Here is a 21,291-nt window from a genome sequence, read left to right as displayed (position 1 = left end):
TTTTGTTGCTCTATTTGTTTTTATGGTGCCTTTTTCTGAGGCTGGAAAAAAGAGTGACTTACAAGCTAAAAGATCATAAGATTATATAATTTCAAATTTAGACAGACAGTTGAAATATATTAGCAAAAATTCACTCGGAACTGATTTTAAGGACTCACTGAATGGCAAAATTGTTTATACCTAAGGAGGACAGAATCAGAATTTAACAGTAAATTTCTAGACACTATTTTCAAAATAGTTTTTACGTGCATTGTGAAATGAGCATGCATATATGTTTTATATAGTTATGGTACATTTCACTCTGCATAGTGTATTCTTGAAGAATCCTATTTAAATTGAATTTTGATAGCTTTTAAAATAAAATAAAATCAGTCCTAGTATAATAAAGTTTGCCCAAGAACACAGAGCCCATGAGTGGTGGAACCGGTCTGCACACTCAGGCCATAGAGACTGCAAAGACAGTGTACTTAATCCACCCGCAGCGGCTGGAGAACTGAGAGTTTCTTTCTGCCACTTTCTTGCTTCTATCTTGTAAAGTGATCAGCAGATGTAAGTGAATGGCAAGTATGGAATGTGATTGGCTTAAATGTGGGCTAACAGAATACACAAACTGAAGGCACAAGTCATGAAAATACCAGCAAGTTACATAATTCTGTTAGTTTACCCCCTTTCATAGCAAGCTTAGAAAATTGGTGGAACCAACTTCGTGAGACTGGAGGGGTAATAAAATGTCTATTTTTGTCTTCACTACCTTACTGTAAATTTCAAGTCCCTCCTTTGTGTTTATTTTTTTATGGAGGTAGACTTACATAGAGTGAAATGTACTGATCTTAAATGTACAGTGCAGTGAGTCTAACAGATGAATATACTCATCACTCATATCCATCACTCCCACAAAATCCCCACACCCCTGCCCCTCATCAGAGATGAGCACTGTTCAGATTTCTATCACCACAGTTTGTTTTGCCTGCTATAGAATTCCCTATCAATGGAATCATGCAGTATGTTTTCTTTCGTGCCTGGCTTCCTTCATGAACGGTTTTGAGAGTCATCTATGTCTTACATTGCTGAATGGTATTTCATTGTACGAATACTATCATAAAATTATATAGAGAAAGCCCTGGGGACCCCTCAGAGCCAAAAAAACCCAAAACCCAAAAAACCCAAACCCCATGCTGTACTTCCTCTTTGAACTTGTGCTTGAGATTCCTCTGGATCTTTTGAGGTTTGAAATCCCCGTAATGGTAGCCAACCAGATACCCAAGCAAGCCCATAGTTCATTTCATTTGCTCCAGGACACAACAAAGCCTGCCTGTCCTAAACAACCCTGGTAAGGCAGGCAAACCCTCATCTAATCAATAGGAGTCAAGCAAACTTCCTTTTTAGAGCTATAACAATCCATCCTTGGAAGACTGAAGCTACTTCATTTTTGCAAGTGATCTGGCCTCCTGCTTTATTTATTCCCAAATAAAATAATCTGCAAACTTGACTCCTATTTATCTTTTAACAATTACATAATTTGTTTATCCATTTTCCTGTTGGATGGGTATTTAGGTTTCTATTTTTGGCTGTTATAAATAAAGCTGCTGTTAGCATTCTTATACAAGTCTTTTTGTGATCAAATGTTTTTATTTTTTTTAGATAAATACCTAGGAGTAGAATTGCTTGGTCATAGAGCAGGTGTCGATTTAAGTTTATAAGAAGCTGCCATATTATTTCCTAAAGTGTTTGTACCATTTTTAATTCTGCCATATTATTTCCTAAAGTGTTTGTATCATTTTTAATTCCCTCTTTATACTCTCATTAGCAATGTATATAAATTCTAGTTGCTCTCAAACCTCTCCAGTATTTGGTATTGTCAGTCTTTTTAATTTTAACAGTTCTAGAGGGTATTTCTTTGTGGCTTTCATCTGTCAAATCCTTTTGTGAGATTAGATATTTAAACTCTTCTATGCTGCAAAAGCAAAATTTTAAGTAATTATGTAAAAGTCACCTGTAAGTCCACAATTTTGTGTTTTAAAGTGTTTACCTATTTATATGTAAAATGGTAACCATACACTCTTTGCCATTACATGGGACTTCTCAAAATCTTAAATTTTATGACATCATTTTATTATACCGTAAGACTATATTATCACTTGTTTTACCACTCGCCCAACTTTTGGAACATGGGTTATTTCTAATTTTACCCTAGTATGAATAATGCTGTGCATCAAGCATTCTTATAACTACAACTTGTTTATGGTTACCATCATCTCTTTACAATGCCTTCCTGCCAGGTAATAATAGTGTTGTCTCACTGTCTTAATAGAAGTTTTCCAGAACAGTGGAAAATCCCAGTGTTGCTATCAGGTGTCCTTGTCTAGTGCCTCCCTTTAAGAAGATGCCTGGTGACTAAGCCAGCCTTGGCTGTCTCTTTAGGGTAGGTGTAGTTTCAGTTAAGAAAGTGAGCCTTGGGAATGTTGCTTCCAGCATTTTGTTTCAGGTGTGATAGTCTAGGCATGGGAAGCCTCACCTGGTTTGGGGAGTTCAGAAAATTCTCCCCTGAAACTCCAGTGTCTACTGCCTTGCCTGGCAGACAGGAGGCACCCAACACATTTCTCAGGTGGAATTCAGCAATACTGGGACCTGGGGGATCAGTTGGAGTTAGCCACGAGGTGGGGGAGGAAATAGGATGTGCTCGGAAAATCCTATTTTGGGGAACAACTGCATCTGTAGGACTGGAAAAGGGCACAGCCAGCTGAAGCCTGGTGAGCGAGGGGTCTTGGTGCCAGGCTAGGCTGAAGGGAGGGGCCATCCTGGGCAGGGCCTGCTCCCCTGCCAAGGTTTCCGACTATTTCGGCTTCAGAGAAAACAAGAGCTTTGAGTGATGGAGGTTTTCCCTTTCTCATGCTTTTTCTCATCTTCGATTTCACCTTGATACATACTGACTCTTTAAAATGTCTTGCTCTGCATGGTCTATAAATCTTGGTTAGTTTCCTTTTTCTCAGGACTGTACTTTTCTGAGCATCCCCTCCTTTTTACCTTTGCTTCTCTTCCTTCCTTCCCCTATAAATAATTATTAAGTGCTTGCCACCTGCCAGGTCATGAAAACGATTTCTTGAGGGCCTCTTTTCTTTTTGAGGACCCCCTGAAGCTCATAGATAGGTCTCCCGTAAGTGGACTCGAGCTTAATTGTATTTTACGGTTTTTTACCTAAGCTAAGAGTATCTTTCTCCCTCCACCCTTCCTTCTGTCATTCTTCTGTTGGCATTTGGGATGTTTTTTGACTATTATCATGAAATAATGCATGAATACATTGTTGTTGTACAAAATTAACACTTAGAAAAAAACTTAAGTCATCAGTGAGAGACCCCTGTTCTCTCCTACTCCCATTTCTCTCAAGAAAATATCTACTATTGTGGTTTTCACATGTGCAAATACACTTCTTTCATGCCTTTTGCTAATAAAAATTTTGTATTTAAAAGTTATTTCTAACAAATCCTTGGAGCTCTTCTGCTGCCTGAACAGATATGTCTTTCTCATTTTTTAAAGAGCTACATAGCATTCTATCATGTGATAAACCATGGATTACTTGCTCTACTATTGATGGGTAATCTAATTGTTTTAAATTTTTTCACCAGATACCATGCCAATAGTGTTTCAGTAAACATTCTCATGCGTAACATGCAAATGGTCCTTAAGGTCAGAACTTCAAGAGGTAGAATTGCTAGGACAATCAAGAATAGACACAATTTTGACAGACACTTCTGAATTGTCTGCCGAAAGACGCCATCAATTTGCATTTCTACCAGTGTGGAAGTGCCCATTTCCTAGCATTTTTACCAGTGATTGATAACAATCTTTTTAAAACATTTTCCCTGTAATGGGTTAAAAGTGAAATAATAGGATTTTAATTTACATTTCTCAATCACTTGTGAGAATGAGTATTTTATTTTTTTTCACATTTTTATTTCTCTTTGTATTTTCGCCTTGAATTCCCTGTTCACAGCAGTGTTGTGGTTTCTGTTTCACAGTGAGTCTATTTTAGTGGGAGGCTAGTTTATTTTCTATTTTAGTAAAGGCTGCTTTGGAAGCTGCTATCCAGATACTGATTTAAATGACAGGACTACAAAATTGGATTTTGAAAGTGATGGGGGCAAAGTTGAGTAAAGCTGTTGTGTAATGTCTATTCTGCCACTTTCCTTGGGCAAAGTTTAAACCTCTCTCAGCCTCAGAATCCTCACTAACGAAGTGGGGATAATAAAAAGAGTATATACTATTTGTTGTGAGGGTTAAGTGTTTCTGTGAGGGTTAATGAACATGAAGTACTTAGAATAATGGCTGATGCATGAACTTGGCTATCATCATTGTTATTACCCTTGTTTTTTTTAATTGCCATTTTTATTATCAACATTTTATTGAAGTCAGGAAGTATCTTGGATTGGGAAACATTCCATTGAATGGGCCAACTAGCAGTGCCAGATCTACTTCTAGATCCCTGTTTTACCCAGTACAGGTTCTAGATTCACTGTCTTCTTGTCCAGTTGGCTATTTTATTACTCAAATTTTTAAATTTACAACTCTTTTGTAGTCTTAAAAATGTAGCCAAGAAAGAATCAAACTGAAAACTCCAGTAACTGGAGTGTATTCATAGGCGGGAAAGAAAATTTTTGTTCTGGACCTTGAAGTGACTCCTACACAGCTTGTCGTGAAACCGATCCTGTTAGGAAAGCTGGATTTCAAAGGCACCTTACTATACAAACTTTGTCTTCAAAGAAAGAAATGAATAAAGGGAAGCAAATCTACTCATTTACCCTGCTCTCAGAAAAGGCTTAGAGGGCTTACTGAGACACAGACGTGTGATCGTTGTGATTAGATGGATTTATTCTGGATGGAATTTAAATGCATACCTGGAAATAAAGACTTCAAAATTATGAATTGCTGCTTTTAAAAAAAATCATCTCCGACAGAAGTTGGGGTCCCTTTCATTCCTGAAAGTAATCGCTGCATCCCATCATCTGCTTGAATGTAAATATCTTGGTTTGCTTCCATGTAGGGGACATCATAGACATGATATTTGGGGTACCAGAAGGCACACTGTGCTACCTTTCTCTCTCTGACTTGCAGAGTTAAATACTTTTTTCTTTAGGTTTTAAGTTTTGCTATCTATTCTGTCTTCTTTAGAACTCCTAAGTATCAATCACTAATTGATAGTGATTTATAACTCCTAAGTATCAATCACTAACACCCTAATTGGCATTTACTATGGCCCTTTTTCTTCTAACTGATAGCTAAGATTAAGGTGTGGAAGAAATAGGAAGTTGGAGATGAAGAGGGTTAAGGGGCTTAGTGTGAAATATTGCCTTGCTTGAAGAGGACAAGCCTGGATGAGATGTCAGAAAAGATGACATGAAGGTATTGGGTGTCCACAGTGGGAAGGATGAAAGCAGGACATTATGATCGATACACAGAAAGTCAGCTGTGGGGAAGATAAGAGGGCAAGTGACTTCATTCTGCTTGGGTCAGCTCTCCCTCCACTCACCCCAGACTGCTTCACCCACTTCTATCCCTGTGAAACCAAGAATGAGTAGCAGACTAAATGAAATATAAAGAGATGGTTCTTTCTACTTCACCCCTGTTTTTCTTCTCCTCCTCCTCCTCCTCTTCCTCTTAAGATTGTTTAACTTATTCCCTGAATCATAGTGGAACCCATGGATTTAAAATGAATGATGTCCTCTCTACTTGAATATGGATCAGCATCTTGCTTTTCAGTCTATTCATTCATTTAGTCACCCACTTACTTACTCATCCATTGGTTTAGTGTGGCAGTCAGCCAACAAAACTTTTGGATTCGGAAAAATACCAAAAGTAAAATCATGAATATTTTATAAAAAACCCATTTCTTCCATTTCTAGGCTGTAGATGATTATTTCAGAGCTTTTATTAATAGTTTGACTACAAATTAGGTAAATAATTGATGACCCTTAACTAGGATGGGAAATGTAATAGAAACACAGTTCTGAAAAATGTTTGCCATCATTGGTTTATGTGCCTGTAGTTCAGTATCTTACAGACGAATGAAAATATGGGCCTAGAGCTTCAGAGAGGTTTGGACTGAAGATAAGAATTTGGAATCAATAGTTTAAAAAACTTCAAAAAAGATGATTAATTCCATGTATTAGTCTGTCACAGGGGTGCTGATGCAAAGTACCAGGAATCTGTTGGCCTTTGTGAAGGGTATTTATTTGGGGTAGAAGCTTACAGTTTCAAGGCCCTAAAAGAATCCAACTCTTTGCTTTCTCATCAAAGTCTGTTGCCGCGTGTGAAGCAAGATGGTGGGCGAGCTCTGCCTGGTCTCTCCTTCCTGGGTTTTCCTCTTAAGGTGCTGTGGGCTCAGCTTCTTCCCAGTCTCAGCTGTAAGATGGCATAGGGCTCCTCTCTCAGGGCTTCCTCTCTCACTTGACAAAGGGCTCGTGTCTTTCCAGGCTTTCTATATAAGCTGCAAACTATCAGGCAAATGGCTTTTCTCTCTCCAGGGCCCCAGGATCAAAAGTGACAGAGCTCTGTCTCTTCCCATGTGTCTTCTTGAGTAAGTGTCCATTTATATTAGCCCACCAAGGGGTGGGGCCTCAACCTGAGTCGCACCTCACTGACATGGTCAAATCAAAGCCCAAATCTTAACAGGTAGTTTAATCAAGGACATCTTAGCTGAATCTAATACAATCAAAGGGTATCACACCCAGAGGAATAGAATAGTTTACAATATAATCTTTCTCTTTTTGGGGTTCACAAAAATAATCCCAAGCTTTCACATTTTTGAAAGCTACCTTAGTGGTAGTTCAACTTTTTTATTTTTAAAGATTTATTTATTTATTTATTTCTCTCCCCCCATCCCACCCCAGTTGTATGTTCTCTGTGTCAGTTTGCTGTGTCATCTTCTTTGTCTGCTTCTGTTGTTGTCAGTGGCATGGGAATCTGTGTCTCTTTTTTGTTGCGTCATCTTGTTGTATCAGCTCTCCGTGTGTGTGGCACCATTCCTGGGCAGGCTGTACTTTCTTTCACGCTGGGCAGCTCTCCTTATAGGGTACACTCCTTGCGCATGGGGCTCCCCTACACGGGGGACACCTCTGCATGGCAGGGCACTCCTTGCGCGCATCAGCACTGCACATGGGCCAGCTCCACATGGGTCAGGGAGGCCCAGAGTTTGAACCGCAGACCTCCCATGTGGTAGATGGACACCCTAACCACTGGGCCAACTCCACTTCCTAGTTCATCTTTTGATGGCATTAAACACCATTGTCTTTTAAAATTGCTTGTAAAACTTTCATGTAATCATTGATTTTATAACATTGTTTTAACTGTTCAGTAATTCTCTAAGGTCAAGTTTTTGTATGTAATTATATATCTATATATCTATATATTTTGCTTTTATGTTTTTGAGTTGATTGTCTGATCCTAATGCATTTTTAGGAGCCTATACAGGGAAGAAAGAAGACTAATTAAAATATCCATCTTTTGTTTGATCTTTTTTGAATTCTGTATGGAAGGGGTAGCACTTAATTAATATTTATGAATTGATTATTTGAAAATCCTTCCTGAACCATGTTCATGATAAAATATATAAAAGTCTAAAATGTCAAGATAATTATTTAATTTTAAACATGTTACGATTTCCTAAGAAGCATAAAGACTGAAACAGTAGAATTTAGTGAAACACATGGCTAGAATTGACATTCAAAATGCGAACAGGATGCTAGTTAATTAATAGATCCTGTATCTTTTTTTCATTTGGTCTTTTGACAAACAATTTTAAGGATCATGTACACAATATGGACTGAATTCCATAACACCCATTTGACAGTTTTTTTTTTTGTATTTTTTTAAATCAGTAAAACCCTATTATTTTTGTTATTAGTAACTGTTTTCCTTCTCTTTTATTTTTGATAAATCTAGGTAGTAATATATTAAGTTGGTTTTCTTTTCAAATAAACATTTTTCACAATTTCCTTTTGTTACACCACTTTTATACCATTGTTTTCTTTTTTTTTAAATTGTCTTTTTTTAAAAGATACATAAATCACAAAAAAGTTCCATTAAAAAATATAAGAGGGTCCCATATACCCCACACCCTACTTCCTCCCCAACTCCTTCCACATCAACAACCTCTTTCATCATTGTGGCACATTCACTGCATTTGGTGAATACATTTTGGTGCACTGCTATACAGCATGGATTATAGTTTACACCCTCCCGCAGTCCATTCAGTGGGTTATTGCAGGATATATAATGTCCTGGATCTGTCCCTGCAATAACATTCAGAACAACTCCAAGTCTCCCAAATGCCCCCATATCACACCTCTTCTTCCCTCTCCCTTGCCCTCAGCAACTCCCGTGGCCACTATCTCCACATCAATGATACAATTTCTTCCATTGCTAGAGTCACAATAGTTCTGTAGTAGAATACCAATAGGTCCACTCTAATCCATATTTTATCCCTCCATCTTGTGGACCCTGGGATGGTGATGTCCACTCCACCTCTAAATTGAGAGGGGGCTTAGATCCCACATGGCTGATGGATGCAATTCTCCTGCTTGCAGTTGTAGACACTCTCGGTTCCCTGGTGTGGTGGTTGACCATCCTCACCTCCCTGTTATCTGACCTGGGTAAGTCCAATGAACTGGAGAGTAGGTGTTGCAAATCTGCTGAGGATCAGGGCCCAGGTGGCACATGGACAGTCCAGAGATTCAAGTCTCCTGAGCATACACCAACCCAGCACCAACCACAGGTTCAGTAAAAGTGACCAAAGAGGCATGTGTACAGAGGTCACATCTGAGTCCACCTCCATCACACTCAGAAGCACAAATTCCAAAGCAGGGTCCACTGGCAAGGCACTGAACTCTGGAGCCATCTGCCATAATCAAAGAACCTGTGTGTCTCCATAGCCCTCAGGAACACTAGTACCTGGGGTTGTATCTACTTTGACTGTTTCTTGGATCCTTCTGAGACGTGCATAAGCACTACACTTCTGATGACCTCCTGCCTCATTTTGAAGTCTCTTAGCCATGAAAACTTACTTGTCTTTACCATTTACCCCTTTTCTTTGAGGTCTTTTAACAGTTGCTTCACCAGCTGGTGCTTGGTAGCAATCTCTTGGCAACAGAGAGGCTCATCCCTGAGAGTCATGTCCCACACTGGGGGGAAGGTACTACATTTACATGCTGAGTTTGGCTTAGAGAGTGGCCATATTTGAGCAACATGGAGGCTCTCAGGAGGTAACTCTTAGGCACCCTGCAGCTCTAGGCCTAGTTCAAATTTCAGGCACACAGGCTTCTAAGCATAGTCATCAGTATCAAGGGCCCATCATTGGACCATCCTTCTTCACTGGCCTTTGCCCTTGCACTTGGGGGCTTGTTGCTGTTCCATTGCAGGATGTGACAGAGCTCCCCCAGCTAGGAACTCAGCACTCCCTCAGTTGTCATGTGTAACTTCACCTACTACGACAATAGCCAATGAATATCTGAACATTTTTATATACCCTATATACATGCCTTGGAGAACTCCCTCCCAACCATATGCTCCCCATCAATGATATCCCACACAAGTGCTCAACCCCTGCCATAGTTGAACTCCTCTGTAATCTAAAACTTCTTAAAAAATGAAGCCTAATATATTGCCAAATTCAATTAGTTAGAAAATGAAGTAGTAAAGACAGGTTTAAATATTAGAAATAGAATACATACTAATTTAGAAAAACTAAAATAAAGTAAAAAATAAATTGGGGTATTAAAAAATGAAAACTATCATAAAACTTTATTTTTGATGTTTTGCCTGTCATCACTGTAATAGATGTTGCACTGTATGTACAATGGCAAGCAATCTCTTCCATTCCTTCCTCAGTGTCTACATCCTTTTTTTTTAATTATTAATTTTGTCTTCAAAACAGTTGTAGATCACAGTAAAGCCACATATACAATATAGGGGACTCCCATATACCCAACATCAAACCCTTTTCCCCGTTCCCCAGCAGTGATCTTTTTACATGTGGATGTTATATTTGCTATAACTAATGTACAGTTATTGAAACATAGCTACTAACCATTGTCCCATTATGGTTTACATTATGATTTATATTTTAGACTATACACTTTTATAAATTTTTGGTGAAATTTAACATGGCCTATATCCATCGTTACATGATCTTGTGGAACATTTCCATTGCCCCCCAGTTACCCCTCTTCCATCTATTCTATTCCTCTCTTCCCCTTCCCTTGGGGACCACAGTGACAACCAAGCTTCACTGCTTGAAGGACCAGATTTGTAGGTACTTGTAACAATGCTGAAGGTTTGACACACTAGTCTTTCCTCCCCAATTGGGAGCCAACCATGCTCTCGAGAGACACCCTTCCCTCTGTTTGAGAACATCAGGCCTCCCCAGGATGGGGATACAACACCTTCCTGCTCATTGTATAGGTCTCTACCCACTGATATAACACACTATGACAAGATGAACACTCACACACTTCCTAGAAGCCTGCCCCAGGTACACCCTGTGCCAGATGCCCTCCATCAAACACCTTAAACAGGTAACCCTTCCTTATATTTTAAAATAGTTTTTTCAACATCATAGTTTCAACCACATACCTGACAATATCCTATGTTCACCTGCTCCTCCCAAATCCTCCCCCCAATTCCATGGGCCATTTGACCCATCCTCCCAACCCTAGCCCACCACAAGCCTGCAAAGCCCCACCCAATAGTATCCATATGCCCCCATCTTATCCCTTCACTGCACAACTGCTTACCTCCACTTTATCATAGATTTCACCTGTCTAGGCATCAGCTCACAACCTTTCTCTCCCCCACAATTTCCTATAAGCCTGTCATCCAGTCTCAGCTCTCTGAGATAGCTCAATTTGCTTAATTCATACCAGAGAGGTCATATAGTATTTGTCCTTCAGTGCCTGGCTTGCTTCACTCAACATAAGGTCCTCAAGATTCATCCATGTTATCCCATGTGTTAGTACTGTATTCCTTCTTACAGCTGAGTAGTATTCCCTTGTATGTATATACCACATTTTGTTTATCCATTCATCTGTTGATGGGCATTTGGGTTGATTCCAACTTTTGGCAATAGTGAATAATGCCATTTTGAACATTGGTGTGCATATATTGGTTTGTGTCCTTGTTTTCAGTTCTTCTGGGTATATACCCAGCAGTGGAATTGCTGGGTCATATAGTAAATCTATAGCTAGTTTTTTGAGGAACGGCCAAACTGGCCTCCAGAATGACTGGATCCTTTTACATTCCCACCAGCGTGGATGAGGGTTCCCATTCCTCCACATCCTCTCCAACACTTGTAGTACTCCATTTTTTAATAGCCACCAGTCTAATGGGTGTAAGATGGTATCTCATTGTGACAGTTCTTAATGCTCCCAAGTTTGGGGCAAATCATAATACAGTTTCTTGTAGGTAAACTAGAAATATTCATACCTTTTTAGAGATTGAATTTTGAATTCCTTGTTTTTCCATAACCTTTATAATTAATCCACTTTTGTTGCTTGCCTACCAGATGCAATACTGCTATTTTTAAATTTTTGAATTATTTATTCTCCTTGCATGTAGGAGATCATCTTTTATACCTCATTAAATCATATTGGTTTTTCACTGAAATGCTCTTCATATTTCTTTGTACATTTGTAAATGTCTGTTCAGAAACGAAACTTTCCACATGTGACATGTGTAGTAGAAAACAAGGGCCGTGAACAAGTCCTAGAATGTTGAGTCCCTCTCCAAATGTCAGACAAAGTATAATATGTTTCTTTGTTTTTACATTTTGTCTAGTCATTCTGTATACTTCCAAACACATGATAGATAATAGACAAGCTTAACAGTTCTGAGTAATTCTCTTCCTATTCTTAAATTTTTTTCTCGATAAGGATAGTTTGATGTTGTCTAACTCACAGTTGGTGACGTCTACTGCCTATGTATGTGCCCTGGCATTTTAAAGTAGGTACCTTGCAGATCACAGATTTTAACACACCAAAACAAAACAAAATTCAGATTTGACAATGTTTAAGTGATAAAGAAGGATTACTTAGATTTGTTGCAATTTAGCAATCAAGTGAAGGTGAAACTGAACAAGGATTTTTTTCTCCAATTATAGAAAATTTTTACCTTAAAAAAAAAGATTGATGTCAAACTAAATATATGAGCTTATCTAATAACTTGTTTGACATTTTAAAAATTAAGCAGTGTTTCATCTCACTGAAGTCAAGTTTAAAAATACTTAACATTTTGTATTTTAATTATTATTATTATTCCCTTAGAATTTTTCGTGAGTAATTATGGTTTACTGACCTTTCAATGATCTACATTTTATTTGAAAAGTATATCAATTAATCTCAATAGTTTTTTTTTCCTTTAGTTTCTCTCCCCTTCCCTCCCTCCCCCTGCCCCAGTTGTCTGTTCTCTGTATCCATTTGCTATGTGTTCTTCTTTCTGTCTGCTTCTGTTGTTATCAGTGGCACGGGAATCTGTGTCTCTTTGTTGTTGCGTCATCTTGCTGCATCAGCTCTCCATGTGTACAGTGCCATTCCTGGGCAGGCTTAACTTCTTTCACGCTGGGCAGCTCTCCTTACGGGGCGCACTCCTTGTGCGGGGGGCTCCCCTATGCGGGGGGCACCCCTGTGTGGCAGGGCACTCCTTGCACACATCAGCACTGCGCATGGTCCAGCTCCACACAGGTCAAGGAGGCCTGGGGTTTGAACCGCGGACCTCCCATGTGGTAGATGGATGCCCTATCCACTGGGCCAAATCCACTTCCCCAATCTCAATAGTCTTTGATCAATAATAGAAATCTCACTAAATTACATATTTTGTTTAAACAATTTCATGCCACTTCATTTAAGGATATGGAGTAATTCCTCCTAAGGCAAGATCTTCTTATATGATATTTCAGTCTATGCCATTCAATTCTGGACACTTTTTTAAACAACAACCTAGAGAATTGATCTCCATTGTGTGAATATGAGTTACTCTATTTAGTAGAATTGAAAGAGGAATATCAAAGTTGCAAATAAATGACAGATGCCGCAGCTTGTTTTGCAGTGGCGCCTTGGGGAAAATGAGGATGAATAAGGGCACGGGCATCCAGATCTTAGGAACACGTTCTGCAGGCATTTCAGCAGAGGAAAGGACATGGAAGATGGGCAATGAGCCTGATAGGAAAAGCTTTGGTATTAAGTTGTTTTGGACAAGCATTAGGGATAAGCTTATCCCCAAACAGCCCCTTTCCTGCTTCTACGTTATTCCGAATCTCTGCATCTGCAGTGACAGTCAGCAATTGAGTCATAATATCAGGCGCTGAATTGCTCAAAGATGAGGCTCTGGCGGGAGTGGGGTGGGGAGTGCGGTCAACCTCTAATTAGTCCCTGTGTCGGTGTGATATTATTTATGAATTCCAAAAAGAAATACCGACTTTGTTCATAAACTGGTCTGTTTCTCTGGGCTTGATAACCCTTTGATTGTATTATTAATAGATTCAGCTGAGATGCATTTGATTAAATTATGTGAAGATTAGGGCTTTGATTTTACCATGTCATTAGGGCATGCAGAGTTTAGTCCTTTCCCCTTTGGTGGGCAGATAAAACAGACTGTCACATGGAAGAAGCACACAGAGGAAAAGAGATGGCTCATTAGACCCAGCAGAAGCCCTGGGAGGAGAGATGAGCCTGATTGTTTTCCTTGTGAAGAGAACAGAGCAGCTGAGCCCAGGCAGAGAAGAGCCTTATGCCAGCCTACAGTTGAGGCCGGAAGAAGCAGGGACCATGGAGCCTTAAGAGGAAGAAGGAAGGCTGAACCCTTGCAGACATCACCCACCATCTTTTTCAACATGTGGCCAATGACTTTGGGTGAAAATGTACCTCTTGTGGTAACTTGAGTTGGACTCTTTGTGTCCTTGTGACTGTAAGCTTCTACCCCAAATACCCTTTATAAGAGCCAGCAGAGTTCGGTACTTTGCATCAGCACCCCTTTGGCTGACCGATACAGTCCCCTTATCTGAAACAAAGCAAAGCCATTTGGTAAGCATCTCCTGTAAGTCCTGCAAAAGCAACTTTGGAAAGTTTGTGCCGGCAAGAAATGCTAACTTATAATTAATAGTAAATGACTCCTTTTTTCTGATTTCACATGTATAAAATATCATTGGTTTTCTTCTTTATTCAGTAAGCTCTACTATTCAAAAGGAGGGGAAACTATGTACATGTCACTTGGGGCTTTGCTTTTGGATAAACTTACTTTCAAAGAAGGTTTTAAACTGTTCTACTACAAATTATCATATCAGATATAAAACAGGTTTTCTTATGAAGTCTTAGAAATTACAAAGAATATCTAGTTAAAGCAATGTGACAATTTCTTTTAATATTTTTCTTATAACTATTAGGAATTTGAGATTGACTGTAAATTATTTTCATAATACTTGAACCAAACTCCTTACTTGTAGTTTATTATAAATATTCTAGGAGCCTTGGATGCCTTTATCCTCTTACTACATATTGTCTTATTCCTTTTACTTTGGGTAGAAAGCAGCTGTGGATCAGATTGCATGTGCCCAGGAGAGAGCACTTAGGAGTCAGCAGTGGGGTGGAGTAGGGAGGTGGCCCCCAGCCGAGCCGGCTTAGATCCTGCTTTGGTACCCAAAGGAGGGATGGTGAACTAGCACAGAGTGCCTGCCCTGGGCCAGGCAGTGTTAGAGTTTCATCTCCATGAAAGCACCGCAAGGTGGGATTCAGTGTACCCATTCTATCAAAGAAGAGCCCAAAGCTCAGAAGGTTAAGCAACCAGCCAAAGGCCACACAGCTAACAAGAGGCGAATGCTGAGGCTCCAAACCAGCTGGTGTAAAGGACCCATGTTTTAGTTCATGAAGTTTTGCTTCTCTGAACTTCTTACATTTCATTTTGGGGGCTCTGTCCTTACTGCATTCCTCTGCTTTTATATTGCTGAGAATTCTGCTGAAAAACAAAAATTGGTTTTAATGGACCATGTTTTGGGCAGTTGTTCCTTGGCAAATCTGATTGGTGTGTCACTATTTCCTCTCATAACTTATTAAGACAAAATAGCTGCATGTAGTCTGTCAATCTCTGTTCTCATCCATTCATCAAATTGTTGATATTATTGTAAAATTGTCTCTTCATACCTCTCAGCTCTAAGATTCTCTTCAGAACCACCTTTTGCATTTTCTTTCCAATTACAATATTTAATGTAATTTTTCCATCAAGTGTTTGTCAGGTTTCACTTAGAATCTTTTCTCCATAGATATAGAGGAACTTTTTAAAATGCAATTCATGGGTCTGTTCCCTTGATACTGTGGCTAATCCTTTCTATAAATGATACACATTTATAGTCTTGGTTTATCATCCAAACCAATGCTAATTCATCTCTTTCAGAATCTAATTCTGTTACTCACTTTTATTTTCACCATATATCCTGAGGTCCACTGTGTAAGGATATCTTCTGCTCACAGGTTTCTTTTGTAAGAGAAAGAACTTTTAAATGTTATCAGGCTGAAGAAATCTGAAATGATCCTCAAAAATAGCTGCTCTGTTTTAGCAAGATATACATTCATTTCCCCAGAGGTTAAAAATTTTTAAAAAGTGTAAATGAAGTACCTCTGTAGAATCAAGGACATCATACCAAACTATTTTAATTTTTAAAAAATTCATCCTACAGCAGTGCTGTCTTCTTATTACTTCCTCTGACTCAGCAACGTCTGGTGCTTGCATCCTGGCAGCTACAACTGGGCTTCATCATATGTCCGTAGACTTTGCATTCAAGGATTACAGAATTTTGGCGTCATTTGATAAAAGCCCCTTTCTTTAGTCCATGGGTTTGCTATCTGGCTATTATAAATCTTCATAAATAAGTTGTGAAAGTTTAAGAATTGGGGAATGTGGGATGGGAGCTGAGTGAGGTGGAATTTGTATAAACTCTGAAGTTATATTGGATAGGGTCTATGGATTCTAAGCCAGGGCGTTAGTTCAGTGATACCTATAATTATCACAAATAGACTCTCTGATAATTTTATGCATATAGTTGGTGCTGAATAAAAACTTAAATGCATATTACTTAAAGGAAGGGCTTTGTTTAGGCTTTTTCTTATCGTGGTAGCTAATGACATTTTCTAAAAGTTGGGTTCACACATTTTCAACAATTTTTTCTTTAATTTCATTTAATTATTTTAAAAATTATATTACACAATGTATGCATATCCTTCTAAGAAATTAAAATATTTCCAGATAAGACAATCTATCCCCAAACCTATCCATTGTTAAAAAATCTAGAGGAAACCACTGTTATCAGCTTGGTAAGTGTCCCCCATACCAAGCATTCAGTATGTTTATATATAGAGAGAAAATGCATAATATTGTTTTATGTAAATAGTATTGTACTGTATTGTAGATTATCTTGCAAGAAAATTTCTCAAGAGTTTCCCAGTTGGCAACTCTCGTTAAAAATAGTTCTGTACCACCGTTTCTACCAGGTGAAACTGCAAAGGAGGTGCAACTTGTTTTTGATCTCTATTATTTGCTCATTATGTCCCTAATCCATCTTCATTTTCCAATCCCTCCTCTCCCCACCCCCACACGAAGTGCCTCCTCTCTTCTTTCTCACCCTAACACTTAGAATCTGAAGGAAAAACTCCCTGGACTTTACCTTGAACTTAAGTCATTGTATTGCTTAAAATGTGTGTATGTTAATCCTTCGCATGCAAAACAAAAGGCCCTGTTTCAGATATAAGAATTTTCAGTACCGGGAAGACAATAGGAGATGTGTTAGGGAGCACGGGGCCTCTTCCGTACCACTGAGCTCCCTCCTTGTAGTTCCTGCACCTCCTGGGAGGCCATGAAGCCAGCTCTGCCAATGAATGTTTGAAAAGTGCATTTGTTTAATGGACCTTCCATTTGACTATAGAACCATTGTCAGAGTTCCAGTGTATGATTTGAAATTACAATCTCTTCTCAACCAGGAGCAAGGCAGTGAAATGTTAGGAAGATTGTTCAACATTTCCAGAAAGGTTTTATGCTCTGAGCACGTATAAAACCACCTCACTGCTATACTATGGTGATGACGGCCACGACCCAGCTATAGGGCAGAGGCCACTGCAGGATGGGAGAAGGGCCACCAACCCACGGCCAAACTGCCACAGCTGGACTCCCCTGCCCCTGGCCGTTGGCTCCTCTGGGGTCACTTTGGATCCTAAGCATTAAAAAACTACTGTTAAGTACTAGCTATATATACCTCAATAGTTTTCAAATTTATCAGCCTAGTGCTTCTTCCTACCTTGAGAAATAGGTACTTACTTGTTGAGAACCAGGCATGAAGCTAGCCAGTTTGTATAGCTAGTATTCTGTCAGATTTGATAATCCTTAATTAAGGTCCCCCTTTTACAGGTGAGGCTATTGAAGTCCAAGTCACCCAACTCAGAGCAGTTGTTTCCTAAATCAAACAGGATGGGAATTACTCCAGTACTCTTACTTTTCCAGTACTCCATGCAACTTCTCTCTATATTCCTTTTTGATCAATAGCGCATGGATTCTATAAATAGTCTTGTATAACATTTTGGACTCTTGCTCTAACAGGGTTATTTCTTGTGTAAGATTAAAAAAACTATAGGGTACTGATCATCAGGTATACTGTGCATCAGTCAAAAAGAGTGCAAAACATCTCTGTGTGCTGACATGGAAGTATCTTTAAGGCATGCTAAGTAAGTTGAGTAAGTTACAGGACAGTCCTTACACTGTGATGCGGTTTATGGAAAATCAAAACAAAACTTTGGCAGTCAAGTGGGGCTTGGTTTGATTGTTTTTTTGAAGCAACATAAATGCATTTGGGTATTAGTTATATATATATATATATTTTTAAATATATATATATTTAAGATTTATTTATTTCTCTCCTCTCCCCCCATTGTCTACTCTCTGTGTCCATTTGCTGTGTGTTCTTCTGCATCCGCTTGCATTATCCCATGGCATTGGTAAACTGTGTCTCTTTTTATTGTGTCATCTTGCTGCATCAGCTCTCCGTGTGTGCGGTGCCATTCATGGGTGGGCTGCGCTTTTCTCATGTGGGGCGGCTCTCCTTATGGGGCACACTCTTCGTGTGTGGGGCACCCCTACGCAGGGGCACCCCTGAGTGGCACAGCACTCCTTGCGTGCGGCAGCATTGCACGTGGGCCAGCTCACTACACAGGTCAGGAGGCCCTGGGGATTGAACCCTGGACCCTCCATATGGTAGATAGATGCTCTGTCAGTTGAGCCATGTCTGCTTCCCTAATTATGTATTTTAAAATATGTCATCACTCAATAAATATTATGTTTTCAGTTGAAACCATATATAAACTCCTTCAAGGTAATTTGCCATTTTGGAAAGTTTCCCAGCCAAAACCCATTTAAAGGCTTGTTGATAGCAATTTTCTTTTCATTAAAAGCATCTACCAGCTAAAATAGTAATAATGGTGAGAAACCACTTGGATAATCAAGGGACTAAACTTCTTTCTTCATTCCCAAATTCTTTTGCGCAATTGCATAAAGCATTCCTATTTGTCTAACCATGTACTGCCAGGCCTTTGGGGAAGAAGATTTATAATTTTGTTTCTCTGGCTAACCAGTTAACTGATATTTCTTTTTCTATGGTGAACTATTGTGGTTTGGTTGTTGTTGCAAAATCTATTGCTACTATTTCAAATTACTTTTCTGTCTTGTAAAATATTATATTTGTACTGGGTTTAATTTGTGTATACCTTTTTATGTGGCATGTAGTGAAAACAAAGGAACCCAAGAATGATCTATTTTGTGTTTTTATTCTTAAGTAATATGTTCACTCTGTACTGATGCTTGGACTCATTGGAACAAAATCTGTTGTTAGAAGATAATATTGGGGTTTTTTTTTTGGTCCTTTATTTCTTACCTCAAATCTAAGCATTTTGCTATGGGAAAATATTGCAATTCTGTATCTACCAAAATATCTGAAGATTACTAGGTATATTTATGCCTGATAAACTTGAAATATCCAGGGAATTGACTTGAAAGTTGACTTATTCTTTTGAATTCTGAGTTAATGGTAACATTTAGCCTGTCTCCGTGGTGAGGTGCCTTGTTATTTGAGCGCTGCTGCCCGTACACTTGATTTATCCCACGAAACCATCTTACAGGTATTGGTGAAATGGTTTAGGGATAGCATTCTAGATGTACCCTGGCTGATATTTCAGAAACGCAGGCAAGATCTTCCGTGTCTGTGACTTTCCTGGAGTGAAAGTGTCTTCTGACGGTGTTGTCAGCTCTTGGAGAGCTCAGTGAGTCCAATTTTAGAGAACGGAATTCCGCGAGGCCCTGGCGCTGTTGGCAAGCCTACCCTTGCCTGCGCGGTCGGGCTCTCGGCATGCTTCCGTCAAGTCTGCCCACCCAAAAGATGTCATTTATGTATTTATTTCCCCCAAGTATGCTGTTCTCCTGCTTGAGGCATTGTCACAGAAAAGACATTTCCCCATGTCTGGAAATCTATGCTAACAGTGACATTTTCTTTTTGTTTTTTAGAGCATCAGGGCATCGGGCCTAATCCTGTTGGAAACAATCCTTTTTGGGTCTCTGCTTCTTTACTTTCCGGTGAGTGATGTAACTCTTTAAAGTAGCCATTATTTCATTGTGCTTGTGGGTATTTGATATATATATATATGTCAAGGCTTTACGGCCATTTACATCCTGGCTCTTACCATTTGGGTGATCTAGGCAAATTATCAGCATTTCTAAACCTTGGTTCCCTCTCGTAAAATGGCGTTAATTATGCCTTCTTCTCAGGTTTGTGTGTAGAGTTAAATGCTTCATCGAGGTAACATATGAAAGCCACGCTTGATATGTATGTTTGATATATACATATAAATATCAATTTCCTTCTACCCCACCCCCCTCACCCTCACCTAAATATGAACCATGAAACACACCAACTAGTTAATTCTGGAAAATTCCTGTTTGAAAGAACCAAATGGCTACGTAGAGAAATAAACAGAATAAAGTAAATGTATGTGTGGTACTATAGTGGCTTAGCTCATCATAATAGACTATCATACCAGTAGCCTATTCTTAACCAGAAGTACCAATTTTACTCAAATCAGTTCAACCAGCTTGCACTCAGCTGTTATTATGTGCAAGCACTTTGCTAGTTTCTGGGGAAACTCTGTGAAGATAAAAAGGATCTCTCTTCTCAGAAAGCTCACAATTTAGAGGAGGGGACATCTAAGTACAGGCAGTGATAATATATCGTGATCAGTGTCAAGAGGGTAGGGCAGGCAGGAGGCTGGGGAGATGCCAAACCAAGTCAGGGGAGAAAAATACCCTTGATGGAGACCTCAGATAGGAACAAGTGTTAAAGAAGGGGGAGAAAGGGCTGCCTGGATATGGTATTCCATTTGGTATCCCACCTACCTCACTAGCTGCTCCACCCTAGTCTCCTGATGGTTAATCTTCTCTTCCACCTCTTAATGCTTGAGGGCCTTGGAACTCAGTCCTCATAGTTCTTCCTAATCTACCCCTTCTCCCTGGTGATCTCATCTAGAGTCTCACAGCTTTGAATACTATTTATATGCCCATGACTTGTATCTTCAGCTCAGTAGGGCATTTGAAAGAATAGAAAATGTTAGCTGCTAAATGTTTAAAGCCATTATTAGGGACCCTTTTGTACACTGGGATCCAATTTTGAAACTCTGTACCTGGATAAGAATATCAGGTACAGAGAAAAAGAGGAGAGAGAAAGACAATTGAGAAGAAATATGAAGACAACATTTCTGCTTGATAATTCTAACTAACATGCCTGAGAGAAGAAACCAGAAAAGGAGTCTTATCAAACAATTTTGCCTGACAGAAGCATTAGGATACCTTGCATTTTAATTTGCTAAAAACTCCTAGAAGCAATATACCAGAAATGGGTTGGCTGTCACAGTGGGATTTGTTAGGTTAAAAGCTTACAGTTTCGAGGCTGTGAAAGTGTTCAAATTAAGGCATCATCAGAAATGCTTTCCCACCCAGCTGCAGCTGAAGGCGATCAGGTACATGCAGGGTCTGTTCCTCTCTCCTCCAAGCCTCATTGCTTCAGGCTGCTGTCTATGGCTTTTCTCTCTTCTGGGTTCAGTGATTTCAAATTCTGGAGGCTTCGCTCTGTCTCTGTGGCTTTTTTCTGTGTCTGCATCTTTTTATTCCTCTGTTTATGAAGGACTCCAGTAAGAGGATTAAGACCTACCCTCGGTCATACCCTACTGAAGT

The 21,291-nt window shown here is 39.3% G+C and overlaps 1 protein-coding gene across 1 annotated transcript in view; it reads left to right on the top strand.

Annotated features, from left to right (window-relative positions):
- GPR158 (G protein-coupled receptor 158) overlaps positions 1-21,291 on the top strand; it is a 476,701-nt gene that overhangs the window by 316,085 nt on the left and 139,325 nt on the right. The window contains exon 5 of the mRNA XM_058297805.2: positions 19,573-19,641. Coding sequence (XP_058153788.1) covers positions 19,573-19,641 — 69 coding nt within the window. The remainder of the gene's footprint in view (positions 1-19,572; positions 19,642-21,291) is intronic.

The sequence above is a fragment of the Dasypus novemcinctus genome, chromosome 5 (genome assembly GCF_030445035.2).
Source record: "Dasypus novemcinctus isolate mDasNov1 chromosome 5, mDasNov1.1.hap2, whole genome shotgun sequence".
In the NCBI taxonomy this organism is placed as follows: Eukaryota; Metazoa; Chordata; class Mammalia; order Cingulata; family Dasypodidae; genus Dasypus; species Dasypus novemcinctus.
This window is presented reverse-complemented; position numbering and strand designations above follow the sequence as displayed.